The sequence below is a fragment of the Cyprinus carpio genome, chromosome B16, assembly GCF_018340385.1.
Source record: "Cyprinus carpio isolate SPL01 chromosome B16, ASM1834038v1, whole genome shotgun sequence".
Classification (NCBI taxonomy): domain Eukaryota; kingdom Metazoa; phylum Chordata; class Actinopteri; order Cypriniformes; family Cyprinidae; genus Cyprinus; species Cyprinus carpio.
Window position 1 is genome coordinate 12,094,119 of NC_056612.1, and position 27,805 is coordinate 12,121,923.

At 36.2% G+C, this 27,805-nt stretch overlaps 2 protein-coding genes and 1 pseudogene across 2 annotated transcripts; 2 read left to right on the plus strand and 1 right to left on the minus strand.

The window, feature by feature from the left end:
- The first annotated feature begins 3,157 nt into the window (after positions 1 to 3,157).
- LOC109094104 lies at positions 3,158 to 15,216 on the plus strand. The gene is made up of 2 exons (XM_019107782.2): positions 3,158 to 3,282; positions 13,135 to 15,216. The coding sequence occupies exon 2, from the start codon at positions 13,148 to 13,150 to the stop codon at positions 15,173 to 15,175; it is 2,028 nt and encodes a 675-aa protein (XP_018963327.1). The 5' UTR covers positions 3,158 to 3,282; positions 13,135 to 13,147; the 3' UTR covers positions 15,176 to 15,216.
- A 4,930-nt stretch (positions 15,217 to 20,146) lies between these two features.
- On the plus strand, positions 20,147 to 22,061 carry LOC109058276 (annotated as a pseudogene).
- A 1,237-nt stretch (positions 22,062 to 23,298) lies between these two features.
- Positions 23,299 to 27,352, minus strand: LOC109058263 (C-type mannose receptor 2-like). The gene is made up of 6 exons (XM_042741890.1): positions 27,006 to 27,352; positions 26,519 to 26,884; positions 26,059 to 26,370; positions 25,756 to 25,818; positions 25,356 to 25,433; positions 23,299 to 23,712 (listed from the first exon to the last, which is right to left on the minus strand). The coding sequence occupies exons 1-6, from the start codon at positions 27,031 to 27,033 to the stop codon at positions 23,342 to 23,344; spliced, it is 1,218 nt and encodes a 405-aa protein (XP_042597824.1). The 5' UTR covers positions 27,034 to 27,352; the 3' UTR covers positions 23,299 to 23,341.
- Positions 27,353 to 27,805: the final 453 nt, after the last annotated feature.

A 27,805-nucleotide genomic window follows, 5' to 3' on the forward strand; every position in this document is an offset into this window, starting at 1 on the left:
ATCTGAGAGATTCGCAGATGCATCACCGACGCCCCCCTGAAAAATTTGCCATAATAAATATCTGGACCTGTAGGCAATTAAAAATCCTGCTGTGTGAAATGAGATCTGACTGAAAAAAAACATTGGCGATGACCTCTCTCCAATGAGAGCACAAGATACAGGGCATCGGGATGTTCAGGGAGGAGTTATATGAAACGTAGATTATGGACCAGACAGAGCTGTCGGTGATTCTTCCTATTGTAAAGTCATGCAGTGTGTAACCTCCTGTCGCCAATTCAGTGTGAACACAGCAGCAACTGAATGCTACCCTAGATAGTCATGCAGTGTGAAAACAACGGTGATCCAATGACTTTGAAAATCATGCAGTGTGAACTCGACATAACGAAGAATGCATCCTTCATGGGCTGGAGAGCAATCATGAGTGGTCGCTCACCTTGAGGTCTGTGGAGAGACCATCATCTCTCTTCGCCCATAAACTGTCTGGAGATGTTGGCAGTATATCAAGCTTTGAAACACTTCCTCCCAGACCTCAGAGGCCATCATGTGCTTGTCCGGACAGACAACACATCAGTGGTCTCATAAATCGCCCAAAAGGGGGATCTGTGGTCGTGCCCACTTTGCAAACTGGCACACCAGATCCTCCTGTGGGCCCTCTGTAAAGGCAATTTGTATGTCTGGGTACCTCAATTAGGGAGCAGACATCCTGTCAAGGCAGGGGCTGAGGCCTGGGGAATTGGAGACTCCACCCCATGGTTGTGGGGCAGATTTGGAGCATTTTTGGTCAGGTTAAAGTAGAACTGTTTGCATCTCAGGAGACCACTCACTATCGTCTCTGGTTCTCCTTCACACATCCAGCTAATTTGGGACTGGATGCAATGGTACAGATGTGGCTGAGGCTGCATCTGTATGCATTAACCCGGATTGCTCTGCTCCCAGGGGTTCTGGAAAGAGTCCGCCAGGATGGGAACAGTACACTGTAATAGCACCATTCTGGCCAGCCCGAGTCTGGTTCTCGGACCTCCTCCCTCCTTAATGGGTCTCCATGTGAGAATCCAATCAAGATGGACCTTCTGAGAGGTGAGTGACACGATTGTTCATCCTCACATGGAGTTGTGGAAACTGTGGGTATGGCCTCTGAGGGGGCACAACTCAGAGCTTCTGGTCTCTCAACAGAGGTTTTTGAGACCATTCTCCACTCCAGAGCCCCGTCCACAAGGAAACTATACTCCCTGAATTGGAAGCTTTTCACTTCATGGTGTGGAGATTGTCAGCTGGATCCAGTTAACTTTCCAGCTGGTTCAGTGCTGCAGTTCCTGCAAGAACTTTTCTCTGGTTATCAACCTTTCTTCTGCTTTGGTCGGCCCAAGGGCAACTAAGCAGACATTAAGCAGATGGATAGTTGAGGCTATCTCCCTAGCTTACGAGTCCTCTGATCTCCCCTCTCCTCTGGGGGTCAGGGCCCACTCTACTCGAGGTATGGTGGCCTCCAAAGCCTTCCTATCTGGTGTTTCCTTATACAATTTTTGTGAGGCTGCAGATTGGTCTACCCTGCTCACCTTTGTCACATATGGCATCAAACATAAATGTAGATAAAATAAGTCAGGTCATATGACATAAAAATATGAAAATACATTTTATGAGTAATCAGTGCAGAAATCTAGATTTTTTTCAGAGGGTTAACAAACTTATACTTGCCACTGTATAAAAACAACAACTTGTACAGGGGAAATCGTGAGTTTTTGGGGGATTTTTATTAATTTTGATGCCATTTTTGCTGCAAGCTGTTGTAAGCATGTTTTAATACTAATTATTTAAGTTCTATTTCTAATTTCTATGTTTTATTATAAAAACAGAAATACATAAAATACTACTATATAAACCTATGTTCAGTGTTATAACCTAGCCTAACACAACATAACCTAGCAAATTTAAATGTTCATGTACATACAGTAATTATCAATAGATTGGTGTGTAAATATACTGTAAATCTATTGTACTTTATACTGGCTTCTTTCCCCCCCATCATAGTTATAACTTTTAAACCAAACATCTCACAGAGATAATGCCTCTCACATTGACAGGTTGGATGCCTCTGTCAAGATTTAACCCCCTCTCTTTCACTATGGACACAGAACAATGGACATTATAACTGAAATATGTACAACTGAATCAGTATTGTCATCAGATAGAGCTGAATGCTTGAGTATCAGATATTTATTATGTGAATTAATATAAAAAAAAAAAAAAAAAAAAAAAAAAAAAAACTCTATAATCTGGCCAGTCAAGCCAGTAGTGTAGATTTTACTGGCCCCACTGTTGTGGATTTTTTTTCTTAGTGCAGAGGAACAGAGACAGAAAGTCCTTAATGTTTTATTTATTTATTTTTTATTTCTTGCAAGAAAGGTCAACAGTCATACATGTTGGCTGCAGAGTGCAACTTTGGAACTGAGTCAAAGTGGAGGAAAACTTTGACTCAGTACTTATATTTCAGTCAAACCAGGATGCTTCTATCTCCACCAATCATAATGCATATTCAAATTGTGTCCATTTAAGGTATTTATGTCCCTTAGATGTGTTTCTCAGTATTGAAAGCAAATCATCTTCTTACAAGCTAGGATGTAGAGTCTCTAAAATAACATTTCTTGCCACACACTTGTCTGCACACACACACACCCCGTACATTTATCGTTGTTCTTTTAGCACATCAAAATAACGCATACTCATAAAGCATACTGATGAAGCATTCAGAAAGTTTAAAGAACACACTTTAGTCGAGCAAAATAAATAATAATAACATTTTCTCCACACCTACCAAAAAATAAATAAATAAATAAATAAAATAAAAGTTATATATATTCAGTTATATATATATCAGTTTTTATGTTCACTAAATATTTGTCTTTACAGATTATTTTTTTCTTCTTTACAAAAAGATAATGTACAAGAAGTTGGAAATTACAGCTGGAAAACAGTGACATATGATGCAAAAAATTACTGAGAGCCTATGATATTAAGGCAGTCTCTCCTCACATCTTTACCCTCAGTGGTTTTTGAGAAAAGACAGTTTTTGTCGCCATCTACATACAGTTTTCATTTAATCTGCAAAGAATAACATTAAGACAGAATATCTGAGTTAACATTGTGGTTTCTCGCCCCCAAGTCATCCACCTCCACCCCTTTCAGATGGCCATATAAACTGAAGCATGCAGTCATTTCACCATTCTACCATTCAACCAGATCTCAACCTAAGACTTGACGAAACTCTTCTCACTTTCCAACAAGGTAAGGAAATTAGACAAAATTACTTATTATTATGAAACATCAAATCAGGTCCCACTTTATATTAAAATTGGTGTCTTTAATTTCTGTGTTTATTTAAAATAAATAAATAAACAAATAAATGTTAGGTACAATACTGTAAGGAACACCCATTGGCCTTACGATGGAATCTAATGGGTGAAATAATGCGTGTAGGTCTTTTAGTTCTGCAAACTTCACTTAGTTTATTAGAATTTAGTTTCAATTTGATTCAAGCTCTGTGTTTTAATCTGACTCCAATTTCAAATGATTATTACATTTAGGCTGTATTTATTTTTAAAAACTGATTACAAATTTTGGTTCGATATTAATTTAGATATTTGATTATTCTGGACATCCCATACTTTCAATTATTCATTCATTACGGACCCAGTATCACTTAGAGCCTCATGTGGCCATCACGGGTGTCACAATCATAAACCTTTCAGTTCTGAGACTAGTCAGAGGATAAGTTGTCTATCACATGCTCGCTCTTTCACAAATTGTTTTCTTAGCCACATTGCTGGCACTTGCCAGGTCAGTGATAGACAGAAATCAAAAGGTCCCCACACTTAATCTATTAGTCATAATTATTTCAGAAGAGTGCAGAATAAATCAAATATAACATTTTATTTGTCAGGTAAGAATCGATCATGCCAATTGCATAATTAAACATTGAGAATCCAATTCAGAATTAAATTCAGTTCCAATTTAGATAAATACGTAACATAAATTGCCCAAAAATGAATCTAAGAGGGAGAGATGTATACCTGACAGCAGAGAAACACACAGCAGCATGATAACGATTTCTGGATGCAGAGCTCCAGAGACTCACACACATTGTGTGGGGGGTTTTCTGGTTACAGAATCCCCAAATTACTGTTTTGCCACTTCCCTTAAATATACATACCAGAATAAAGAAATCTTCAGATTAGTTGTACATGAAATACTTTTTGTTGCTCCCTGACCCAAGGGTCACACTTGCATGGAGATGGGAAAACATTCTCATTAGACCCTGAGGAAAACACATCCCTCAGCGGTAGAACAGAATTCTTCAAATGTTTTCCATCTTTCTCCTAATATGAGTGACTGCTGTAAAATTGAGACCATTTTACCAATTGACATTTAAAATTATATCAAACATGAAAGGGGAAAAACAATAGATTCATCATATGTGGTATATAGGCCGTCTTACTTGAACCTAGTGGGGGAGAAGAGTGAGAGTGAGAGGAAAAAGTAAAAGAAATACACTGAACCCCAGGTGAATTTACACAAACTGTGAAAGTCAAAAAGTGTTTGATCATTTATTTACTTTTTTTTTTTTTACATTGTTTTAATAAAAGTAAAATGTGAAAACGTGTACAAAATATCGAATCGCACTGTTGAATCATTAATTTACATTTTAAAACATAGTAGTTAAAAATACTCAAATGTGTGGTAGTAAATTAGCTAAATGGGCCGACTCTATGCATGGCAAAGGGGTTTTTGAGCCGGGGTACTCATTTAATGAATACTTTAGTAAACTTGCATAAATCTGCAAAGATATGCAAATTAACAAAAATAAATGAGTATTTCTACATTTCTTTCTTTCTTTCTTTCCACATTTATTTCTTTTCACAATTATTTATTTCTACATTTCTTTGTAAATGTAATGAAGGATAGTGCATTTCAATGAATGAAATGTTTAGAACTGGGTTGTTCTTTTCTAAATGAAACAGCCTTTTTTTTTAACGAATCGGTTGAATAATTGCATGACGCAATCATTAAGTCTTTTTCGATCATTTTAATGCAGAGTAGGCACAAATGTTTGTTATCCAAAATAGTGGGTGGGTGTTTGGCTGTAAATGAATAACTGAACAAATTACTGAAAAGAAATCCTGGCTGCCTCAATTTTTAGTCAGTGTGACTATATAGATTCTAATTTAAATTATAATAAACATAGACTTTGACTGGTTGTCACTTACAAAAAAAACAATGAGATTTTAAAGACCACTGGTGAGTCAAAATAAGTTCTTAAGTGTTTACCTTAGTCAAAGTTTAAGTAAAAATACAAATATTAATATTGTTGTATAAGCCTGCCTCCTTTATACTTGATTGCTTGTCAGTCCTTGGCTTCCACAATCCTTTTAAGGTCTAGCTTGTATTCACTTGTGGCTACTCATGACTTCACTTGTATTAACTCTTTCACATGGGTGTCAACAGAGCAATGCTTTGTTTTCACTTGTTACAGTGTCAAAAAAAATAAAAAAATAAAAAAAATAAAATAAAAATGAATTCACAAATTACAAAAGAGTGCAGCAGGTATGACATTGGGAGATCTCTCAATCGGCACAATCTACCAAAACTTCACGGCTCCTTCCCTCAGAACACTTTAAGTCTGTCATCCTCGGAGAGTTCAATCATTCCAAGCTGAGATGATGCTTCATCTTCCACTAAAGGGGCTTTTAAACATAAAGAATGTACAGTAGTGAATGGGTTGACCAGAAATGTTACTTGTGGTCTTTTTTTCCTTAGGTTGAAGAATCTGTCCACAAAACTCTCTTCAAGAGTTTCAAGCAGTGTAGCATATTATGTAGTATTTCCTTTTACAACCTCGGCACTTGCCTTTAACGAGCACAAAATGTGATCTCTCCTTTGTAGATGTGTCTTGAACAGCCTGAGTTTGTTGGCAAATATGAAAACAATCTACACCATCACACACAACATCTAAAACCTCTCTCACATACACACTTATACAAAACACATAAAACACAACATCAAAAAAACAAAAAAACAAAAAACTATTCCAAAACCCAATGTGGATCATGTAGCTAAGGATAGTCCTTATGTTTCTCTGCGAGGAACAGTTTCACCAAATTCAAAAGTTCTGAATTCTAAAGTTCAAAAAATGACGAAGCACATTACCTCTTGCAAGCCAAATGAGATCAGATGGAAGATGTTGATCAAGTCCATCAATGAGTGCATTTACATGTACGTTCTTAAATCGATACTTAATAAGCCGACAACTCGTGGTCATGTAAATGCCATAACCCATTTTCTTTTATCGAAGTAAGGTCATAAATGGCGTAAAGATAAACTGGACGACACATGTAGTTTTTTGCCTCTTACCCTGATTTTGCGCAGTGTTACAAGCCCTGGCTCGAAGGGAAGCAACAAAAGGAGGGAAACACGCAAGCATAAGGCTCAGTAGGAAAAGGCTTTATTAAGCTCAAAAGTAAATCACTATAATGAAACAAAAAAACATATTAGAAAAGATAACAATATTTCTGAAAACGTCAGCATCATCAGTGTGTAAAGCGGGGTGCCTGGCTGCTGGTGTAATGTGCTGTTGTAGCAATGTAAAAGTGCTCAAAACAAATCAAATTAAATCAAACACAACCCAATATCCCAAGTCCAAGACTCATTTGTCTCTGTTAGTAATCTCCTTTAAAGGAGCGTCTGAACCACAGCGGCAGGTGTAGGCAATGGACTGCAGATTGAGCAGAGTCGTTGGCGGAGCAGCCAATCACAAATTTTTCTTGTTAACATGCACATCAGTAACCTATAAACGCAACCATGGTGCACAAACTTAGTGCACTACAAATTCATTTGTAAAATACTATACTTTTTACAAATACATTTGGGGAAGGATGAAGTATATATACACTAGTCAACATTTGAAGTGGATCAAAACCTTTCATCAAAGTTGTCCTAAAACCTAAAACAAAATGGTTTCTTGTCTTAGGACAACTTTGGTGAACTTTTTTGATCCACTTCAAATGTTGACTAAATATTCATCTTCAAGAAAGTACACTGGCTTCATAATTCCATCTACAACATTTTTGAAAATTGTTAAAAGTGATTTTCACACATACAAACCTATATAAACTAACTGGACAAACCTTTGAAAGAGGACGCCACTTCATAACCCAATGACATGTCCATGCTCACTCAGCCCAACAGCTAGTGTCGATAAGGGATGAATGAAGCAACTCATCTTATGATCCTGTAGATGTATGAAGGCCATATAATGTATGTCTGTGGGGATTGTTTGTATTGTATGTTGTTGTCATAGCATTTAAGTAAACAAGACCACTGTATGAGTTCTCACCTAAGACTATGGCACAAGAAACCATGTCATATTCTGTGTATCGATGTTTGTTTGTTTGTTCCTTCACCCCTTAAATGTGTCTTAAGTATTTTAATAATGTGATTTTAACATCGGCCTAAATATAGGCTACAGTATGTTCAGTGAAGGGGACTTGATAAGTCAATACCTCCTCACTTTATACTTTCATGAGCTCTGAAATTCACCAACAATCGGTTTTGCTGTACTTTTGCTAAACATCTGAACTCGACAGAGTGCACACTATTGAGAATCTGTTTTGCAGATTTGGCACATTTTTCAGAAGAAACCTGAGTTTAGAAAGAGTTTAGAAACTCATTGCAGATAAAGACACAAGTTTCACCAAGTATTTCAAATCTGAGAATGATGAAATCATTTTAAGATGATGGTGACTTTCCTTTTGGGCAAACCAAAGACAATGTGAGTTATAAATTGAAACATCCAGTATGTTTCTGCTAACAGGTGCTGTAAGGCACAAATGTAACAATGGGGGATTTGCAAATAAATCATTTTATTTGTTAAATATTTAAGCAATACTTCAATAATTTATTTTAGTTGAATCCTTTGTTGACCTGTTATGAATAAATGTACAATACAATACACTGTATTTGAGTTCTACTTGTTGAGTATAAAAATAGTTATAATTGCAAATAATTATAATATTAATTTATAATAATGCAGTACTTTGTATATGTCAGGTTCATGGACCTGTTTTGCCCATTTCTGTTCATGTTTTCCCTTATTTGGTCATGTTCATGTTCTCGCTCAGTCTGATAATTTGATTATGATCCCATGCACCTGTGTTTTCCCCAATCATCCCTTGTTTTTAAATCTATGCCATTGCGTTCTGTGTTTGCGGGTTTACCAAGTTGTGTTCGTGTGTCGCTCATTTAAGACTATTTAGTGTATTCCATGGCTCCGTGTTCCTTCCGGCAGCGATCGTGACAGAAGACTCGACCTAAACAGTTACCTCCGTGTGCCCCTCCATTTTTGATTCTCGTTGTACCCAGTGTCTTTTTGTGCAGAGCACCGTTGTCTGAAGATGATCTTTGAGCAAATCTTGCCACCTTTGTGGAGTGGATTCTGGTGAGAAATATATCGCCTTTCACCGTCTCCCCCGAGGATGATCGCCAGATCCACTCCTGACCCAGTGCCCAGTCCACCACTGCTGATGGAGAGCCTGAGCTGAAGCTGCAAATGACGTCAGTCAAGGTGCGAGAGCTGGCAACAGAGCTCGCCATGAGGGAGAATGCCGCGGACAGAGAGAGCTTGGTGTGGAGCTCCGCCCACTGCACCGTGGCTGAGGGTGAGCTGATTATACATCTGGGACTGCTGGACTTTGAGGAGGACCTCATAGACTGGGAAACTGATCTGGAACCCGACTTGCCCCCTCTCCTCTTTCCTTCGTCCCTGCTGGTCCCGTCCAGCCCTGAGTGGGCTCCCGTTTCCAAGTCCAGTATAGAGAGGGCTTCAGTCCCTGAGTTTAGCCCAGAGAAAGCTCCTGTTCCACCGTTCAGCCCTGAGAGGGCTCCTGGTCCCAAGTTAAGCCCGGAGGCTCACAAATAAACAAACACCCACCCACCCTCTCCTTCCTCCTCCACCGCTGTCATCTGGCAGCCCCTCTGCTGCCCTCAGCCCAACATCAGCATGGTGCGAGCTCCGCGGGACTGCCATCCTCCAGCATCGCCGTGGCTGGAGTTTCCCTTGACTCCGTCTTCAGCCTCTAAGCCCTGGACTCCGCCTCGGCCCGTGGACCCGTAGGCCCCACCATGGCTCCTAGCTCCCTCCTCTCCACCATGGGTTGCCATCATGGCTATGGCCTGGGTCCTGCTTGGATCCTCCTGCTCCAAGCCCTTTCTGTCTCCTCCCTGGCACCTTCTATATATGACAGTATAGTTATGAACTTCACATAGTGTGTTTAACAATTTTGCATGGTTGCAAAGCAGCCTTACATACATATGTGACCCTGGACCAAAAAAAAACAAAAACAAAAACAAAAAAACAGTCTTAAGTAGCACAGGTATATCTGCAAAAGCCAAAAATACATTGTATGGGCCATATTTATCATTTTCTTTTATGACAAAAATCATTAGGATATTAAGTAAAGATCATGTTCCATGAAGATATTTTGTAAATTTCCCACCGTGAATATATATAAACTTAGTTTTGATTAGTAATATGCATTGCTAAGGACTTCATTTGGTCAACTTTAAAGGTGATTTTGGGGGATATGAGTGGTTATGAACGAATGAATGAAATGCATTTGTCCGTGTTTCACTCCGTCTCGAATCGCGCTGGTGGAAAGCGCTTGACAAACAGTCTCTTCCATGGCTCGGCACACTTTCAACTGGTTTTTTTTTTTGTTTTGTTTTTTTCAAGTCTCGAGCAAGACTGTATGCAGGGCCGGATTCACCTCTTTTCGTGACATAGACACAAAACTAATTGACAATATCTCTGGTTATGGTTGACACATGATATGATGCAACTTAGCACTGGGAGTTTATCGCGGGGCTCCCAGCAGTGCGTTCCCCATCTGCTATACCACTGTGTGGAAATAGCTGTATGAATTGTCGGCACTTTATCTATTGTAAAAAATGGTTAGAATTGACTATGTTTTCCTGCCAGTTGGCCTTGAGAGTGACTGACACTTGATGGTCAGAAAAAATGACTAAATAGATATGTGTAAAAAAATAAATATGTATTTTATATATATATATATATATTATATATATATATATATATATATATATATAATTAAATAAAATAAAACAAGAAAAAAATCCCTACTTTCTCTCTTTTCTATGTGTGCTAATAAATTGGTTCTTTTACTGTCGTAGATAGCCCATAGTATAACAAAAATATTATATCTCTTCATTGTGTTTGGGCCCCTCTAGGCACGTGCCTAGAATGCCTATATGTAAATCCGGCCCTGATTTTCAGTTGTGATGTTAAATGAAACTTGCAACATGCCAGAGGGAAACTTACAACACATATAGTATGCTCTCATGCAGTTATAAATGCAGCGGTTTGACAGAACCATTTCTATTTCTGCGGCACAAGATGAGAACACATTTTTATCATTTTCTGAGTCATGAAAGAGTCTGTGTTTGTGATATATTCCCTTCTTTCTATAATGCAAATGGTTTGCTCTGTCTAGATGCAATTAAGTCTGCGCTTACAGTGCGTTCCTATCACATATCACACATGCACACTTCAGTAAGCCTACAGAAATCGGGTTATTGCGTTTACATGCCATGCGAAATTGGGGTAAGAGGCAAAAAACTACCTGTGTCAACCAAGCTTATTTATTTATTAGTTTAAGCTTATGCTGTTTATGACCTTACTCTTGTAAAAGAAAACAGGTTACCACGTTTACGTTTTTTGGCTTATTAAGCATACTTGGATGCTTGAATGCTTGGCAAATTTCTGAAAAAGCTGAGTTTGAAACAGTCAGCAAAGCTCTGAAGTTGTGTGTTTAGCTTGTGTTATTAAAGTTCACATCTTTGGGAAATTTCCAGGCCACGGTGATGGAGTGAGGTGAAATGGTGCTCAAGCTTTGAAGCCTTAAAATGTGACAATGAATTCTGGCATATCAAGCAGACTGCTTTTCCATATCTTTCAACCATAAAATATAAATCCTCCCATTCAGGTAGAAATGTTCTATGATTATCTTCATATTTATGGTTAGCTGTATACTTCCCTGACTCTGGAATGATGATTCATTCAAGCAATACAGATTATATCAATATACAGTAGTTTGATTTGAGCACAACTAAAAAAGTAGAGGAGGACACAAAATGAGCTGCTTCAGGAAAAGTGCATAAATCAATTTGTCAGATAGGCTACTTAATGCTTTTGAGATGTTACTCACCCTCATGTCGTTCCAAACCCATAAGACCTTTGTTCATTTTAGGAACACAAATTAAAATATTTTTGATGAAATCTGAGAGCTTTCTGACCCTCCATAGACAGCAAGGGTCCTACCACGATTAAGGCACAGAAACGAAGTAAGGACTTCATTAAAATGGTCCATGTGACAGCAGTGCTTCAACCATAATTTTATGATGCTACGAGAGTACTTTTTGTGCAAAAAAAAAAATAAAAAATAATAATGACTTTATTCAACAGTTCTTTTCCCATGAGTTACCATCTTCTGCCATTATCGAGAGTGCCACAGAGCATGCACATGCTTTCCTCTGCTTCCTCAGCACATGCGTGTTCTACGTCAGCAGCACCATGGTAACTTGCGGGAGAACAGTAGCGTCATAAATTTACAGTTGAACCACTGATGTCACATTCACATTCATTCGGTGCCTTGACCGTGGTAGGACCCTTGCTGTCTATGGAGTGTCAGAGAGCTCTTGGATTTCATCAAAAACATCTTAATTTGAGTTCCAAAGATGAACGAATGTCTTACGGGTTTGGAATGACACGGGGGTGAGTAATTAATCACATAATTTTAATTTTTGGGTAAACTAACCCTTTAACTTATTTGTTTAAAGGGATCTTTCATACAAAAAAAAAAAAAAAATTTACCCATGATTTACTCACCCTCAAGCCATCCTAGGTGTATATGACTTTCTTCTTTCAGACAAATACAATCAGAGTTATCTTTAAAAACTGTGCTGGCTCTTCCAAGGTTTATAATGGCAGTGAATGAGTGGTGATATTCAACAGTCCAATAGAAGCGTTTTTGTAAGAAAAATATCCATCTGTAAAACTTTATAAACCGTAATCTCTAGCTTCCGCTAACTGTCATATGCACGTTCATGGAAAAGTGGCGTTCCAGCGGATGACGTATGATGTGGGTGTAATGTAAGCTCCGGTGAGAATATGCTAGTCTTGTGAAAACCAAGTTTTGATTAGAGGAGCAAAGGAAAACCAGTCTCCTCTTAGCTTATATATTAAAATCCTCAAACATTTTCCTTCAGTTTTCTTCCGCAGTAAAATACACTTAATTTTGGGACACCATGGATATGAACTAAAATGTGCCTTTAACATACTTTATATGTTAACAAAAAAAAAAAAAAAAAAAATTAGTTACCACTTGTAGTATAATTGAAACCATCTTTCATAGATTTTTAAATATACATCATACATAGAAAATACACTTATTATTTACAATATAAGATATATATATAATGAATATATACAAAATGTATTTATAAAGTATTGCCCAAATATTTTTCTAGATTAAATAATTTGAAATGTATTGTAATTATGTTAACATTCCATGTATATGATACTTCACTACATTTCTTTAATACAATCAAATACACTATTACTATGTCATTAGTTAAACAGTACAATCAAATACACTATTACTATGTTATTAGTAGCACTTTTTTCCACATTAAAAATATAGCCCTTCAAGTACTTTATGCTAAAAATATTCTTACTGTTAAACTGTAAATTTTGGTACATATCTAAACACAATGAATAATCCTATCATGTGCAATTAGTGCATTTATAGTAGCCTAAGTACAGTAACTTATAGGTGTCACAGTTACTGTGTTTTTAAACACACACAAAGGCAACAATGAATATAAACAGTCTTTCAGTTCTCACCGGAGCTTACGCTATGCCTAGGATGCTGTCCATTAGTATTCTTCAAGTTAAGAGATAAAAAAAAAGAAAGAAAGAAAAAAAAACACGCACATGTATACTGTATATGTCTCATAAAAGTTGTTGTGATGAATATAGCATTGTGAATTAATCTTTGTTTTGAGCAGGAACAGAGAAGTCATGAATTCTGCAATCTCAAAATCTACTCAAAGCCTTACCACTGCTGAGGACATGAGGAACCAAACCAAACTAATGATGCAGCCCTATGCCAACTGGGAAGAGTATCTGACTCCAGCACCTTTATCCATAGCTATCTTGGGAGAGCTGGTTTTCATCTCGTCCACAACAGATTTCTCTATCAGTAAAAATCCACCTAAAGATGGCTATAATTTCATCAAATACCCTGATTCCTTTCGTGCTTGCCTCATGCAAGTGTGTAACTCTGGCTGGTGGGCATTTAACGAGGCCCATACGAGCATGGATCAGATTCGCCTCCATACTGCCCAAGTTCCAGATTACATGAAAACTGCTGTGCAGATTCTGTTCCAAGGCAATGATGAAGTCGTCAAAGCTCATCTTCCTGATCAACTGAAAAATATCCAAGACATTGCAGATGAATGTCTTAGGTTGTCTGATGCAACTGAAAAGCGCTTCACTGATGTCATCAATATCATTCAAGAGCTGCTGGAAGCTTGTGTGAATGCAGAGCACTTTTATGGGGAGGAGATGGCAACAATGAAAAATAAACTAGAAGAGAGCAAATTGAAGGAGCAGTCAGCTCAAGAGACCAAGAAGAGGACTGAGAAGGCAATGAGTGAAATGGAGAAGGATCTGCAACAGGCTCAGGAGAGCTACAAGAAAGCTATGGATTCTCTCCCTAGTGGATGGGAAATGATTGGCATGGATTTTGTAGGTGGAATAACACAGAGCATTACTGGCATTATTACTGGAATGGCATCTGTTATTACTCAACCAGTGAATGGTAAAACAGATGTTGTAGCTGAAATAAAGATGTATAGTAAGTCCGCTGAAATTTTAAATTGGGCACAGAAAATCCAGGAAGAAATGGATGTGAATAGTAAGGATGATAACATCGACTGGACAAGACTATACGATCAGAAGAACAAAACTACAAAGACGGATTTTATAGCAGAACAGTTCAAAAGAATCAATGAAACTTTAAAGGAAAACTCTGACTGCCCAGCAAAGAAACAAGTTCAGAAGTTATGCCAAGATGGCACAGAAATATGCGAACAGCTCGCAAAATATGCACCAGTTGGCAAATGTGACAAAGACAGAAGCACTGAGATGGTAAAAGAGGTCTTGGATCTGATCAAGTCAGCCCATGTTTTTGATTGCAAAAGTAAAGACAAAACACATTCTCCAGCCATTGCTCCAAAGCCACCAATGATGCAGAAAGAAGAAACAAAGTCAGAGAACAGGAGTCCTTCTGGGAGGGCCACAGAAAATGCAAGATTCTCTATAGAGCAGACCCGAGCTCAGCTGAACAAGACAAGAGAAACTTATGAAAAGTGTGTGGAGAACCTAGAGAAGAACCAGAAGGAACTAACTGAAATCCTCGTCACTATGAGAAATTGTGAACTGAAAGAGATCGACTTTAGAACTACTGTAGAGATGCTGGTCAAAGGAATGGATGCCATGGGGAGAGTGAAGGAGCAATGGGAGAAGATGGTTCACTTCTTTCAGATGGTTTCCAACATTGTGAAAACCAGCCTGAGCAAAACTCTCACAAACTTTGTCTCAACATCAGAGAAAACACAAGCCCTCTCCTACGATGCAAAGCTCTTCTCAAAAGATCTTCTCTACAACCAAGCCTTCCAAGCCAGTAACATTGCTAGTCTGGTCCACATGATCTCTGCAACATACACAGATGTTTCCAGCAAGTACCTGATGGACCGCGTTAGTTCACTGGGCAAACTAATGGCCATGGATAAAAGTAAGCCAGAATTCGAGCATGAGCGAAAACTGCTCCAGAACGGCTGTGATGAGGCACAGAGAGGCATCTTAAGGCTTGTCCTGAAGAATAAAGATGAGTATGACAAGAAGAGCATCGCAAGACTAGAAAGGATTGATCAAGAATTGCTTGCAATTCTACCTGCTGCTCCTCCAGAAGAAATCAGAAGTATTCAAGAGGCTGTTCAAGCTGGATTCAATGATGATGAAGAAGCAGCAGCAGCATACATCTGAGGGAATGCATTAAGAAATATGTATTTTCTAGTTTTACATTGGTAAGCACCAGATGATAATATAATTCAGATTGAAGCTTTGTTTTTCGTAATTGCTTTAGACAATTACGTTATTTGACATCATTTCTTTGGAATTCGAATTTGAATTTGACAATAATCAACAGACATTGTCTGTGTGATAGTTTTGTCTGTTCAAATGGTTTAGGATTTCTGCATTTAAATAACTGTGTATATTTCTTTTCAGAAAATATGAGAAAAGACAAAAGCCTCTTCTTTCCAACATCCATTCCTGTCATCGATCAACATCTGCATTTTTTATTTTTATTTTTTACCAGAGATTAATTGTGGAAAATCCGAGAACATCTTTTTAAGTATACAGGTTTTAGTGGGATTTTACTGAGGGTGTTTGCTTATGAATTTCTCTTTGAGTTTAGATATACTTCTGTTTACTTTTCCATTAAGAGTGTATTTCTATTTAGGCATGTGCTCTAGGCAAATATTACCAGAGAGGACAATTATTACTTTAGTCCTGCTTTAAAGTATTAGTTCACTTCCAGAATAAAAAACAAATCCGGATAATTTACTCACCCTCATGTCATCCAAGATGTTCATGTCTTTCATTCTTCAGTGGAAAATAAATAAAGTTTTTGACGAAAACATTCCAGGATTTTTCTCCATATAGTGGATTTCAATGTGAGTCCATGGGTTGAAGGTTTCAAATCCAAGATCTAGGTTTATAACAAAACGAAGTGGTCAATAAATAAATAAAATAAAAATAAATAATTAGACTTTTTAACCACAAATGCTCCCGTTGGCTCCTATTGAAGTCGATATGGCAAAAGATCCTGGAATGTTTTCCTCAAACACCTTAATTTCTTTTTGACTGAAGAAATAAAGACATGAATTTGAGTAAATGAATAAATGATCAGGAAATTTTTTATCCTGGATGTGAACTAATCCTTTTATAGCAGTTTAATTGTTCTTATATTGTCTTCTGCTTTTTAATTTTAATTACATATAATGAACTCTTCTGCTTCCTAATTTTTGCTTCTTCCTAATAATTTGCCATGATCTAATCTTAAATAAATTGGTAACACTTTACAATATGGTTCTATTTATTAACATTAGTCAGCTATATTAGTTAAATGTACCAGCAATGAAAAATACTTTTAAAACATTTATTAGTTAAATTCATCATTTAATAATACATTATTGAAATCAAAAGTTTTATCTGTTAATATTATTTAATGCACCTGACAACTAAGAATGAACAGCTGTGTTATGAACTAGCATTAACAAAAAATTAATAAATACTGTAACAAATGTGTTGCTCATTGTTAGTTAATGCATTAACCAACGTTAATTAATGGAACATTATTGTAAAGTGTTACCAATAGACTAAATCTTATCTTAAGTATCTCTGTTCTGATAACCTGTTGGTCAGAGTTTACATTTAAGGCTTTTAGTGATTGTTTTAAACAAAGAAAAAAAAAGGTACTTTTGAGTTTTTATTTCATTTTTGAATCTATGTGCAACAAAATGCATTCCAATTTATTATATCAAAAATGATTAAAAAACATGTTTCTGTTTCTCTCTTTCAACAATAACTCTTGAAGCTTCACAATTATTATTAGTATTTTTTAATGGACATTATTAATTGAAAACAATTATTAATAATATAAATCTCACAGTATTGTGGACAGGCATATAATCCTAAATAGATAATCAACACAAATCTTACAAGGTCAAATTAATGACACAGCTGAACTGAAGAACAAATCATATTAGTAACTTTGACAACCAAAGAAAGCGGGAAAATCAAACAAAGGAACTGAATACAAACTAAAAGTCCATGAAATTGAAACTAACTGAATGTAACTGTGATAATAAATGTATTAGTAAAGCACTTTTCACAATAAAAAATGGTCCAGAAATACATTATCTTATACCAGTAGTCTTTAGGCGATTTGCATGATGACACAATCTCAAGAGAGATTTACTCCCACTATGATGTGAGAATTTGTCTTGAAGATATTAAATTTAAGATTTAAAATATTTAAGATACTAAGATATTATATTTATATTGGTTTAATTATATTAAGTAAATAGTCATATGTCTCTGACTGGAAGAACTGCCACTCACTAATCAGAATATATATATATATTAGGGCTGTCAAATGATTAATCACGATTAATCACATCCAAAATAAAAGTTTTGTTTACATAATATATGTGTGTATACTGTGTATATTTATTATGTATATATAAATACACACACATGCATGTATAGATTTAAGAAGAATATGTTATGTTTATATATTAAATATATTTATATATAATATAAAATATAAGAATATAAATATATAAATGTATATACATGTAAATATTTTTTAAATATATAATTTATGTGTGTGTATTTATATATACATAATAAATATACCCTGTACACATACATATATTATGTAAACAAAACTTTTATTTTGGATGTGATTAATCGTGATTAATCATTTGACAGCCCTAATATATATATATATATATATATATATATATATATATATATATCAAATACCAAAATGTCACTGCAATCAGGTTTTAATATTTTAAAGCATTTTTACTGTTACTTCCCCACCCCTTGACAGCATGTTTCATACGGATCACATTTCAGTATCTGATACAATTAATAAACACAATAAAAATCGGTCTCTCAGCGTGCTTCTCAAACAGAAGGCAGCATCCTATGAAGTCAGTTTCTCCTCACCTAAATTTAACGAGCTGTTTCACCATCATTCACCAACAATGTTTTTTTGTTTGTTTGTTTGTTTTCTGTACTTTTGCTAAACATCTGAAATCAAGAGTGCACACTATTGGGAATCTGTGTTGGAGACTTGGCACATTTTTCCAAAGAAACCTTTAGAGTCTAGAAACACCTTCTAGCTAAAGACACAATCTCCCCATCTATTTCAAATCTGAGAATAATGAAATTATTTTAAGATGATGCTGTGTAATTTTTTTGTTTTATTTTTTAATGAGGCTTTCTTTTTGGGCAAATCAAAAATAAGAGAAACATCTAGTATGTTTCTGCTAACAGGTGCTGTAAGGGCAGAATTTCCAAATGCAACTTTTGCCTACAGCGCAAATGTAACAATAAGCAATTTGCAAATAAAACAATTTAATTTGTTAAATATTGAAGTACTACTTCAGTATTGTTTTTTAAATCCTCTGTTGACATTTCACTTTGAAATGTGGACTGCAGCCCTTTGGCCTGTCAAAATATTATGAATTATTAAACGAATTATTAAAAATTATCCTGACCCAAACCTCAGAATTACAACAACAACAACAATAATAATAATAACAATAACAATAATAATAATAATAAAATGTCAGATAACTTCAGAGACGTTAACTGCATGAAAAGTAACAATGTAAAATGTATTAAAACTATTTCATTTAATGCTTCATATTTAAATGTGCAGCGTAGCCTATACTGTGAGACCGTCAAACCGCCAAATCATTTAATTGCGTTTTACATTAGAAACACTTGTGCAGTGCATTGAGAGTTGAAGCATGCAGAGACAATGGGTAGATATGTTACCGATGGTTTTACTCCATCTGCTTTCGCTTAAACATAAGCAGTTCTGCACGTTCACATTCTTCCACACTTCTCTAAGTTTATGTCTATGGCGATTCACGCAGGTACTGTATATGTTACTCCACAGCGGTGACGACCCGACCAGTCTACAATAGTCCAAATATATGTAGCCTACTTATTATAAGTGTACCGCAGTGATTCGGGATAAGAGAAAAACCCGGTTTGGGGGATGAATTCATGATGAACTCGCTCATTATATACATTTTGTAAATTTTGAACACAGAAAAAGTTACATAGTGCTGCTTTAAATACAAGAAGGGATATTTAAAGTGTACTGAAATGTACTTAATATAGTTCCACCTTAGCAAAAACAAGTATTTATTACAACTTTAGTTGAACTTAAGCACTACTTTGGCACAACTAAAATGCATTTAGTACAAAATTAGTTGTCCCAATTTAACAGACTTTAAATATACCAATTTATAGTGTGGCACAAATTCATTTAGTTATACTAAAACCCCGTTCAGACTACACGATTTTTTGGTCTGTTACGACAGTCACTGTGTCAGATTGTGCGATTTGCCCAAAAAAGAAAGAAAACCTGACATGGACACAAATCTGGATGGCATGAAGAGGATGGTATGAACTGTCAAAGAGAACTGAGGCAAAATAGTTTTTATTTTACCTTTTTTCACTGTTTCGCAGTAGTCATAAATAAACACATAAATGCAGGAGTATTGTTGCTGTAGCTCCACGGACATTTTCCTCCATTGTAAAATTACACCTGGCAGGACCGATACCATTGTCTGCCTTTTGTTTCGGCATGTTTGAAAGCTTATACAAAGACACTTCTCAACGAAAAAAAAAACATGCTAGTCATGCACTATGACACACTACACAAGATGAAACGATTGAATCGTCCATCCCGACGCCCATTTTCGTATACGAATCCCCACAACACCATACGTCAAGCAGATTGTGGCAAAATCTGGCTGAAATCATGTAGTCTGAACGGGGCTTAAAGTACATACGAATAAATTGCGCTTAAGTATACAATTTTTTCACTAGGGCCATCCACCCACCACCCGTCGTTCTTTCATTCCTTGCAAAGTCTTGCCAATATTTCTATAGCAATACTGAGCATTTTCTCTTGTTGGATTTATTATGTGTTTTGCTCCCTGCCTGTCTGCTTTGGATTTACATCTTTGGTTAGTGTTCTTGGATTTATTATTTGGACATTTTCATTCTCTAACATATCACACTAGGATTCTGTCCCTTAGTATTCTTCAAGTTACAAAAAGATTCCCTCATTGGATTTATTTATTTATTTTTTTTTTTTTTTCAAATTTCAGCTTTGTTTTGGGCAGGAACAGGAAAGTCATGTGTTCTGCAATCTTAAAATGTACTCAAAATCTTACTAATTCTGAGGACATGAGGAACCAAACCAAACTTATAATGCAGCCTTATGCCAACTGGGAAGAGTATCTGACTCCAGCACCTCTATCCATCCTGGGTGAGCTAGTATTCATTTCATCCTCAACAGATTTCTCTATCAATAAAAATCCCCCAAAGATGGCTATCAATTCATGAGATACCCTGATTCCTTTCGCGCTTGCCTCATGCAAGTGTGTAACACTGTCTGGTGGGCATTTAATGAAGTTCACAAGAGCATGGATCAGATTCGCCTCCATACTGCTCAAGTTCCAGGTTACATAAAAACTGCTGTGAAGATTCTGTTCCAAGGCAATGATGAAGTCTTCAAAGCTAATCTTCCTGATCAACTGAAAAATATCCAAGACACTGCAGATGAGTGTCTTGAGTTGTCTAATGCAGCTGAAAAATGTTTCACTGATGTCATCAATATCATTCAAGAGCTGCTGGAAGCTTGTGTGAAAGCAGAGCAATTCTATGGGGAAGAGATGGGAGCAGTTGAGAAGAAGCTGAAAGAGAGCAAACTGAGGAAGCAGTCAGCTCAAGAGACCAAGAAAAGGACTGAGAAGGTAATGAGTGCCATGGAAAAGGAACTAGATCAGGCTCATGAGAGCTACAACACAGCTCTCAAATCTCTTCCTAATGGTTGGGAAATGATTGGCATGGATGTTGTGGGTGGGATATCACAGAGTGTTACAGTCCTGGTTAAAAGACTGATAAACTGTGCTACTCAGTCATCAATGATGCCTTTACCAGCAGCTGTTATTGCAGAAATCTGCAAGCCTAATTAAAGTTCAGGAAAGGGCAAGAGATGTGGTAGCTGAAATAAACGTATATAGCAAGTCAGCTGAAATTTTAAACTGTGCACAGACTATCCAGCAATTAATGAATGTGAATAGTACAGTTGATGACATTGACTGGACATATCTGTATGGTCAGAAGAACAAAACTACAAAGACAGATTTCATAGCAAAACAGTTTGAAAGAATCAACAAAACTTTAAAGAAAATTTCTGACTGCCCGGCAAAGATACAAGCTCAGATGTTATGCAAAGATGGCATAAAAATATGCAACCAGCTTGTAAAATATGCCCCAGATGGCAAATGTGACAAAAGCACTGAAATAAAAAACAAGGTCTTGTGTCTGATCAAGTCAGCTCATAGTTTTGATAGCAAAAGCAAAGCCATCACAAATTCTCCAGGCATTTTCCCAAAACCACCAATGATGTATAAAGAAGAAAACAAAGCAGAAAGAGGAAGTATCTTACAGAGGGCCACAGAGAGCGCACGATTCTCCATAGAGCAGATCCGAGCTCAGCTGAACAAGACAAGAGAGACTTATGAGAAGTGTGTGGAGAACCTAGAGAAGAACCAGAAGGAACTAACTGAAATCCTTGTCACTATGAGAAATTGTGAACTGTAAGAGATTGACTTTAGAACTACTGTAGAGATGCTGGTTAAAGGAATGGATTCCACGGGGAGAGTAAAGGAACAATGGGAGAAGATGGTTCACTTCTTTTAGATGGTTTCCAACATTGTGAAAACCAGTCTGAGCAAAACTCACAAAATTTGTCTCAACATCAGAGAAAACACAAGCCCTCTCCTATAATGCAAAGCTCTTCTCAAAAGATCTTCTCTACAACCAAGCCTTCCAAGCCAGTAACATTGCTTCTCTGGTCCACATGATCTCTGCAACATACACAGATGTTTCCAGCAAGTACTTGAAGGACCGCGTCAGTTCACTGGGCAAACTAATGGCCATTGATAAAAGTAAGCCAGAATTCAAGCATTTTTACTCTTTTTTCCCCTCAAATATTTCTCATGTCTCATTTATGTCTACTTCTATTACTCCTAAGGAGTTTTAGGAGAAACATCTGAAATGCTGTTGATACTAAAATGAGAGATATATGAGAATCATATCTAAGTCTCCTGACCTTAGGAAAAGCAACCACTGAGCAAAACATTTTTTCCAATTAGTCTGTTCTGATAACCATGTCAGAGTTTACATTTAGGGCTTTTAGCAGCGATAGTTATCAAAGCAAAAACAAAACAAAAAAGTTAATGTTGATTATTGTCATGCTTACGCTGCCGGAAGGAACACAGAGTCAAGAATAATCAAGATAAGACTTTATTAATCCAACATAGGGTATAGCTAACCACTTAGGAAGACACACGTTTGTGGTTTATAGACCTGACAAACACAGACTGAACAGACATGGGTATTTAAGGACAGGATAACAAAGGGCAGACAGGTGCACGGAATAACTTAGGGGGCATGGAACACATGGGGAAGAAACTAGAGACACCTGGAATCAAATTAAACAAACACGGGAGACAGAAAATGGGTCACGGGGCAAAAAAAACACATAAAGAGTCCAGGGGTGTGACAATTATTAGGCTATAACAAACTACTTGTGAGTTTTTATTTTATTTCTTAATCTATGTACATGTATTTTTATTGGTTATCTTAATCATTGTTAACAATAACAGGTGTTTAGTGATGAAAATACATACATTTCAACCAAGAACATAGGCATAAACAGAAGAATGAGGAGAACAAGATGTTATAATGATTTAACCACATAAAAAAAAAAAAAAAAAAAAAAAAAAAATTGGTGTCCCTCTTTCAACAATAATGATTTTGAAGCTTCACAAAATTGCTCTTTTGCAACTATTTATGTCCAAGATGACTCGAATATGCATAAATGTCACAATGCATAATCAGACATTTTTAAAAATTAGAGTAATTGCCTGCAGTTTAGGTCTAGAAGCCCATATTTTTTATGAATATTATTATTTAAAACAATTTTTAATAATTTAAATGTATTTGTAATGCACTTTTCATAGTAAATATTGATCCAAAAATACATTATCATTTGCCAGTAGTCTTCACAATGATTTGCATGAGACAACTACAAGAGAGATTCACTATGATGTGCAACTTTGTTTAAGATATTATATGTTTTGAGATATTTACGGTATTAAGATATTTATATATATATATATATATATACATATATATATACACATATACACATACATATATACATACATACACATACATACATATATATACATACATACATACATATGTCACACAATACAAATATGTCTTTCTGTCATTCAGTCTCTCCTCTTTTTGTGGTTAAAACACATCAGTACATATTTGGCAGATGAAATTGAGTCTTTCACTCTCTGGCCTCCCGACCCAACGGTACCCTCCAGTGGACTCCATAGCTCCTGACAGCCCACAGTCCTCATAACCATGTGGCCCATGACCAGGCGCCCAATTCTTGTAGCAGCCCGCTTCTCTGTTCTTTATCCAGAACCAGAAGTCGAAGGTGCAGGTGTAACGGAGACCCAGCCATACATGAGAAGTGGAGGCCTGGGTAGCTTTTCTCGCTGTCCTGTTCTGAAGCTCCTCACTGTGAATGGAGACCAGGTCCACGTGGTGCTTTCTGCAGTAACTCGCAGCTTCGGTCCATGTCAGGTTCTCACGGACCAGAATCAGGTTATCTTTGGGACAGTTTGCCAAAAAAAAAAAAAAAAAAGAATGTTATAACAGACCAGATAACCCACAACAAACATTTTATTAACATTACTGAAAGAATGTTTCTTTATAAATTTAAGTGAACTTAGCCAAAACATTTGGTAACAATTTATTTTGAAATTGTATTCTACTAACCTTAACACTAAGCTAACAGTTTACTAACACTCTAATGAGAGTTCTAATTTGGGGGTTCACTTGTAATATTTTCAAGTGAACGCTTGAAATATATTATTAAGGTAGCACTTTACAATAATTAACTAACACGTTGATACACTTTAATACATTAACTAACATTAACTTATCAAACCATATTGTAAAGGTGTTACAATTATTTGTTATTAAAGTATATATAGGTTCACAAAAACACTGTTAAATTAAACAGAAAAGCAAGCAAGTGAGCATGATTTGGTGTGGCAGTCAATACAAATAACAACCATTTCCTTATATAAATCCTACGTAAAGTGCGTTTGGACCAGGCTCGGTTGCAGAATCACATATGTGCTTCTGAAATTATTATCTTTTTCTATATAGTGTAGTAGTTAGCTTTGTCTGTGTCGTACGTGGCCACTTATCAAGCATGAAAAACACAAGTTTTATTTAAATTCTGTATATATTATTGTATACAGCATGCAAAGAGTGCTCCCTTCAAATTTATTAAAAACAGTCACTCAATCATCATGATTTCACAAAGTAAAAAAAAAAAAAAAAAATGAACGTGACCACACGATGAAACTTTTTTTTTTTAATGTCTTTGAAAGAAGTTACGAGCATGATAGAACTCAGCACTGGACAAAAAAAAAAAAAAAAAAAAAAACGTGACTGGAGCGGCGAGTGCATGGATTCCAATCTAAACTCCTCTGATTGGCCATTGCATTTTAGAAATCGACAAACATGTCTGTGATTGGCTTATTGCTCACCTCTGCGAAAATGCATTGTAAAATCATTTGACGCTTTCCAAAGAAGAAGATACACTGGAATGTTTGCCAGATCTATTTCGTTATGCTATTATTATGAAGAAAACAGAGGTTATGGGAAGCTTTTCCATCTAAAAGTAAGCAGAAGCAACAGCAGGCAGTAAGACTATAATACACGCTAAACTCAAGTCCGACCGTCCCCCTCAGTCCGAGGTGGGGGTGCACAGGGATGTCCGTGGGGGGGGGCAGGCCCCTCCGGCCCCCTCTCTGGCGCCGAGCCCGGCTCAGTACATAACACATCTAAGAGGTGCATTAATATATTAAATGAGGGCTTAATAATAAGGATATGCGTTTCAGGACTGTTGACGGAACTGCCTTTCAGGCCAGTGCCAAATTAGCATGGAAAATGTTGCATTCATTGTTCTTGTACATCCTTTTTTTGCCATTGAAATGTAAATGTTTGGTTTTTCTGTAATGTATCCTACATGGCTGTTACAAATTCTGATGATTTGTCAACAAGAAATGTTATCTACCAGGCTAATAATGCTTTGTAAAACTTGCAAAAATTCATCATTCTTTTGTGGTGAGGACAGTGAAATGTAATAATGGTGAGTCCTATAAACCGTGTAGGTCAACTTTTGCATAAATTCAAATAAGAAAAACTAACAAACATTCACAGTGAGCAAATCACTCACCTTGCTCTGTTTGTGTTGTCTGACTTCTTGTATTTTCCACCTCGGTTGTGTTTTGAAATAGTCTGTACTGAGTTGTTGCTGATCCAGGAGAACAATTTTGATTAATACATTGTATAATTAATCTTATTTCTAGTGGAGACAGTGAAAATGTGCTTAATTGCTAGTATTATAAACAATGTATTATAAACAATTATATAAATATTTGCCTCTGCATCGTGCATTTAAAATCCTTTAATGCATGGCAAACCATTGATTATCCATTACATGTAGAATGTTCTTTAAGAAACTACACAAAAAGATTAAATATTTTCTTTTGTACTGAACTACCTGCTGATTTTATTATTCGATCCCTTCTCATGTCACATTTTAGATTTATGAGGATGAATGTGAGACAAATTACATTTGAGAGATGTACTTGGATTCTGTCTGGTTGTTGGTGCTGGTTTAGTGGTTGGTTTAAGATCTGTAAAGGAGGCAGAATATAGACATATTATATACATAGTTACAGTAAATTTAATAAGTCTAATCTCTAGTCCTATTTTACAATTGCTGAAAACCAAAATTCATCATTTGTGTATAATTAAAGACATTTATAATTAATTTAGCTAGAATAGACAATTGGTTTGTATGTGATATATTCAAAAGTAGTCTGTAACCATCTGTGTAGATTTAAATGCTCCTGAGGAAAATGTGATGAACACACCACCATGGCAGATGAAGGGCAGAGTGGTGTTACATTGGACGTCATTCCATCTCCCTGTTTGGTTCACCATCACTACAGTACAGTTATGGTGTCTGTCCATGGGTTTCAGCAGGCTGAAATTCCAGAAACGAAATGAAATGTTGCTCTGATCTGACCATGACCAGAAGTCTTTAAATAGTCCAATCCATACGTCACTGACATTATTTTTTGCGCAGGTTCTGACATTGGCTAAATCTGTGTGGAAGGTTCTGCAATATTCTTGGGCCTCCCTCCAGGATTTGTTCTCCTCAATCAGGATATACTTTGTACTGGCTACAGAGAAACAAGGAAAAGTTAAAAATGGCACATAATATTTATATGCGTAATGACTGTTACAAAACCAGTGGGAAGAGTAGGTCACAAAACTAACGTGTAATACATTTAATTCTTAATGCTAAATAGTTTCAATAGAAAATCTTACCATTAAAGCATACAAATTTTTTTTTTGAGTCACAGTCATCATTAAACCATTTCCAATTGTTGTCCATTGCAGCACACCCCCCATTATAAGGTACATTTTTTCTGTTTTTGAATATCTCTCCATTGTAGAAACCGTCTGACAGGGTCCAGTGCCATTTAAATACATCACTTCTATAAAGTCCAATATACACATCATATGAACCATCAGTTATCGTTTTGAGCAAGTCATTCAACTCTTTTGCATTTTTCACAGGAGCCAGGTCAGTGTACATCTCACGGCAAAACCTCTGAGCCTCAGTCCAGTTCTTTCTGATATTTATGAAGTGATACTGGTGAGATATATGGCTTGAAGTGAAGGACAAAAGCCCTGAGGAGAACATAGGATAAAAAAATGGATGAATTAATGCCTTGAAAAGAAACATAAGCAATATCCTTGTATATTATGGCAGTAAATGCAAAATTACAGAAGCAGTTGGTATTAAGCTTACCTAAGCCAGCAAGGAGTATGAACAGCATGATGGTGCAGCATTCATGGAAATGACACCCTGTGTGTGTTAAAGCATATTACATTTCTCATTATAATATTTCCCTTTGAAATAACAGATCTAGATAATCAAATGAAAACCACATTTGTGTACCTGCTACCGAATGCAGGAAGGGCAAAAACTCAAATTTCTTTGATCCTCTATTGAAAAACTTCCTCATTATAGCCTAAAATATTTGAATACTTGTTATTTGAATACTTACTTCCTGTGAAACATATACATTTGTGAGAGGGTCAAAAAACCGCAGCTTTGACAATAAGCATGCTGTGCAACAAGCTTCTTGAGTAATTATTATATTTTATTTGTATAAGTACAACATTACCCTAGTGAAAAATAAATACACTAAATGTATTTGAAATACATTTATTTCATGCTAAGTATACTACAAATACATTTATATTGTCATGTGCTTAATAAAATTGCACTGCAATTGTTCTTTCAGCATACTAAACTAGTATATTTGAAGTCTGCTAAATTGTAACAACTAATTTTGTGCTTAATGCACTTAAATTGTGCAGAAGTAGTGCTGTAGTCCAACTAAAGATACACTGAAGTATATTTGACTGTGCTAAAGTAGAACTATTGCAAGAATACACTTTAAATATCTTGCATTTAAAGACCAATATTATTCAAAGATCATACAATCCTCATCAATAGTGGCATTAAAACATTTATATGGCAGTAAATTTGTTAATAGATTTGGGGCCCTATCATACACCCGGCGCAATGCAGCGCAAGGCGCG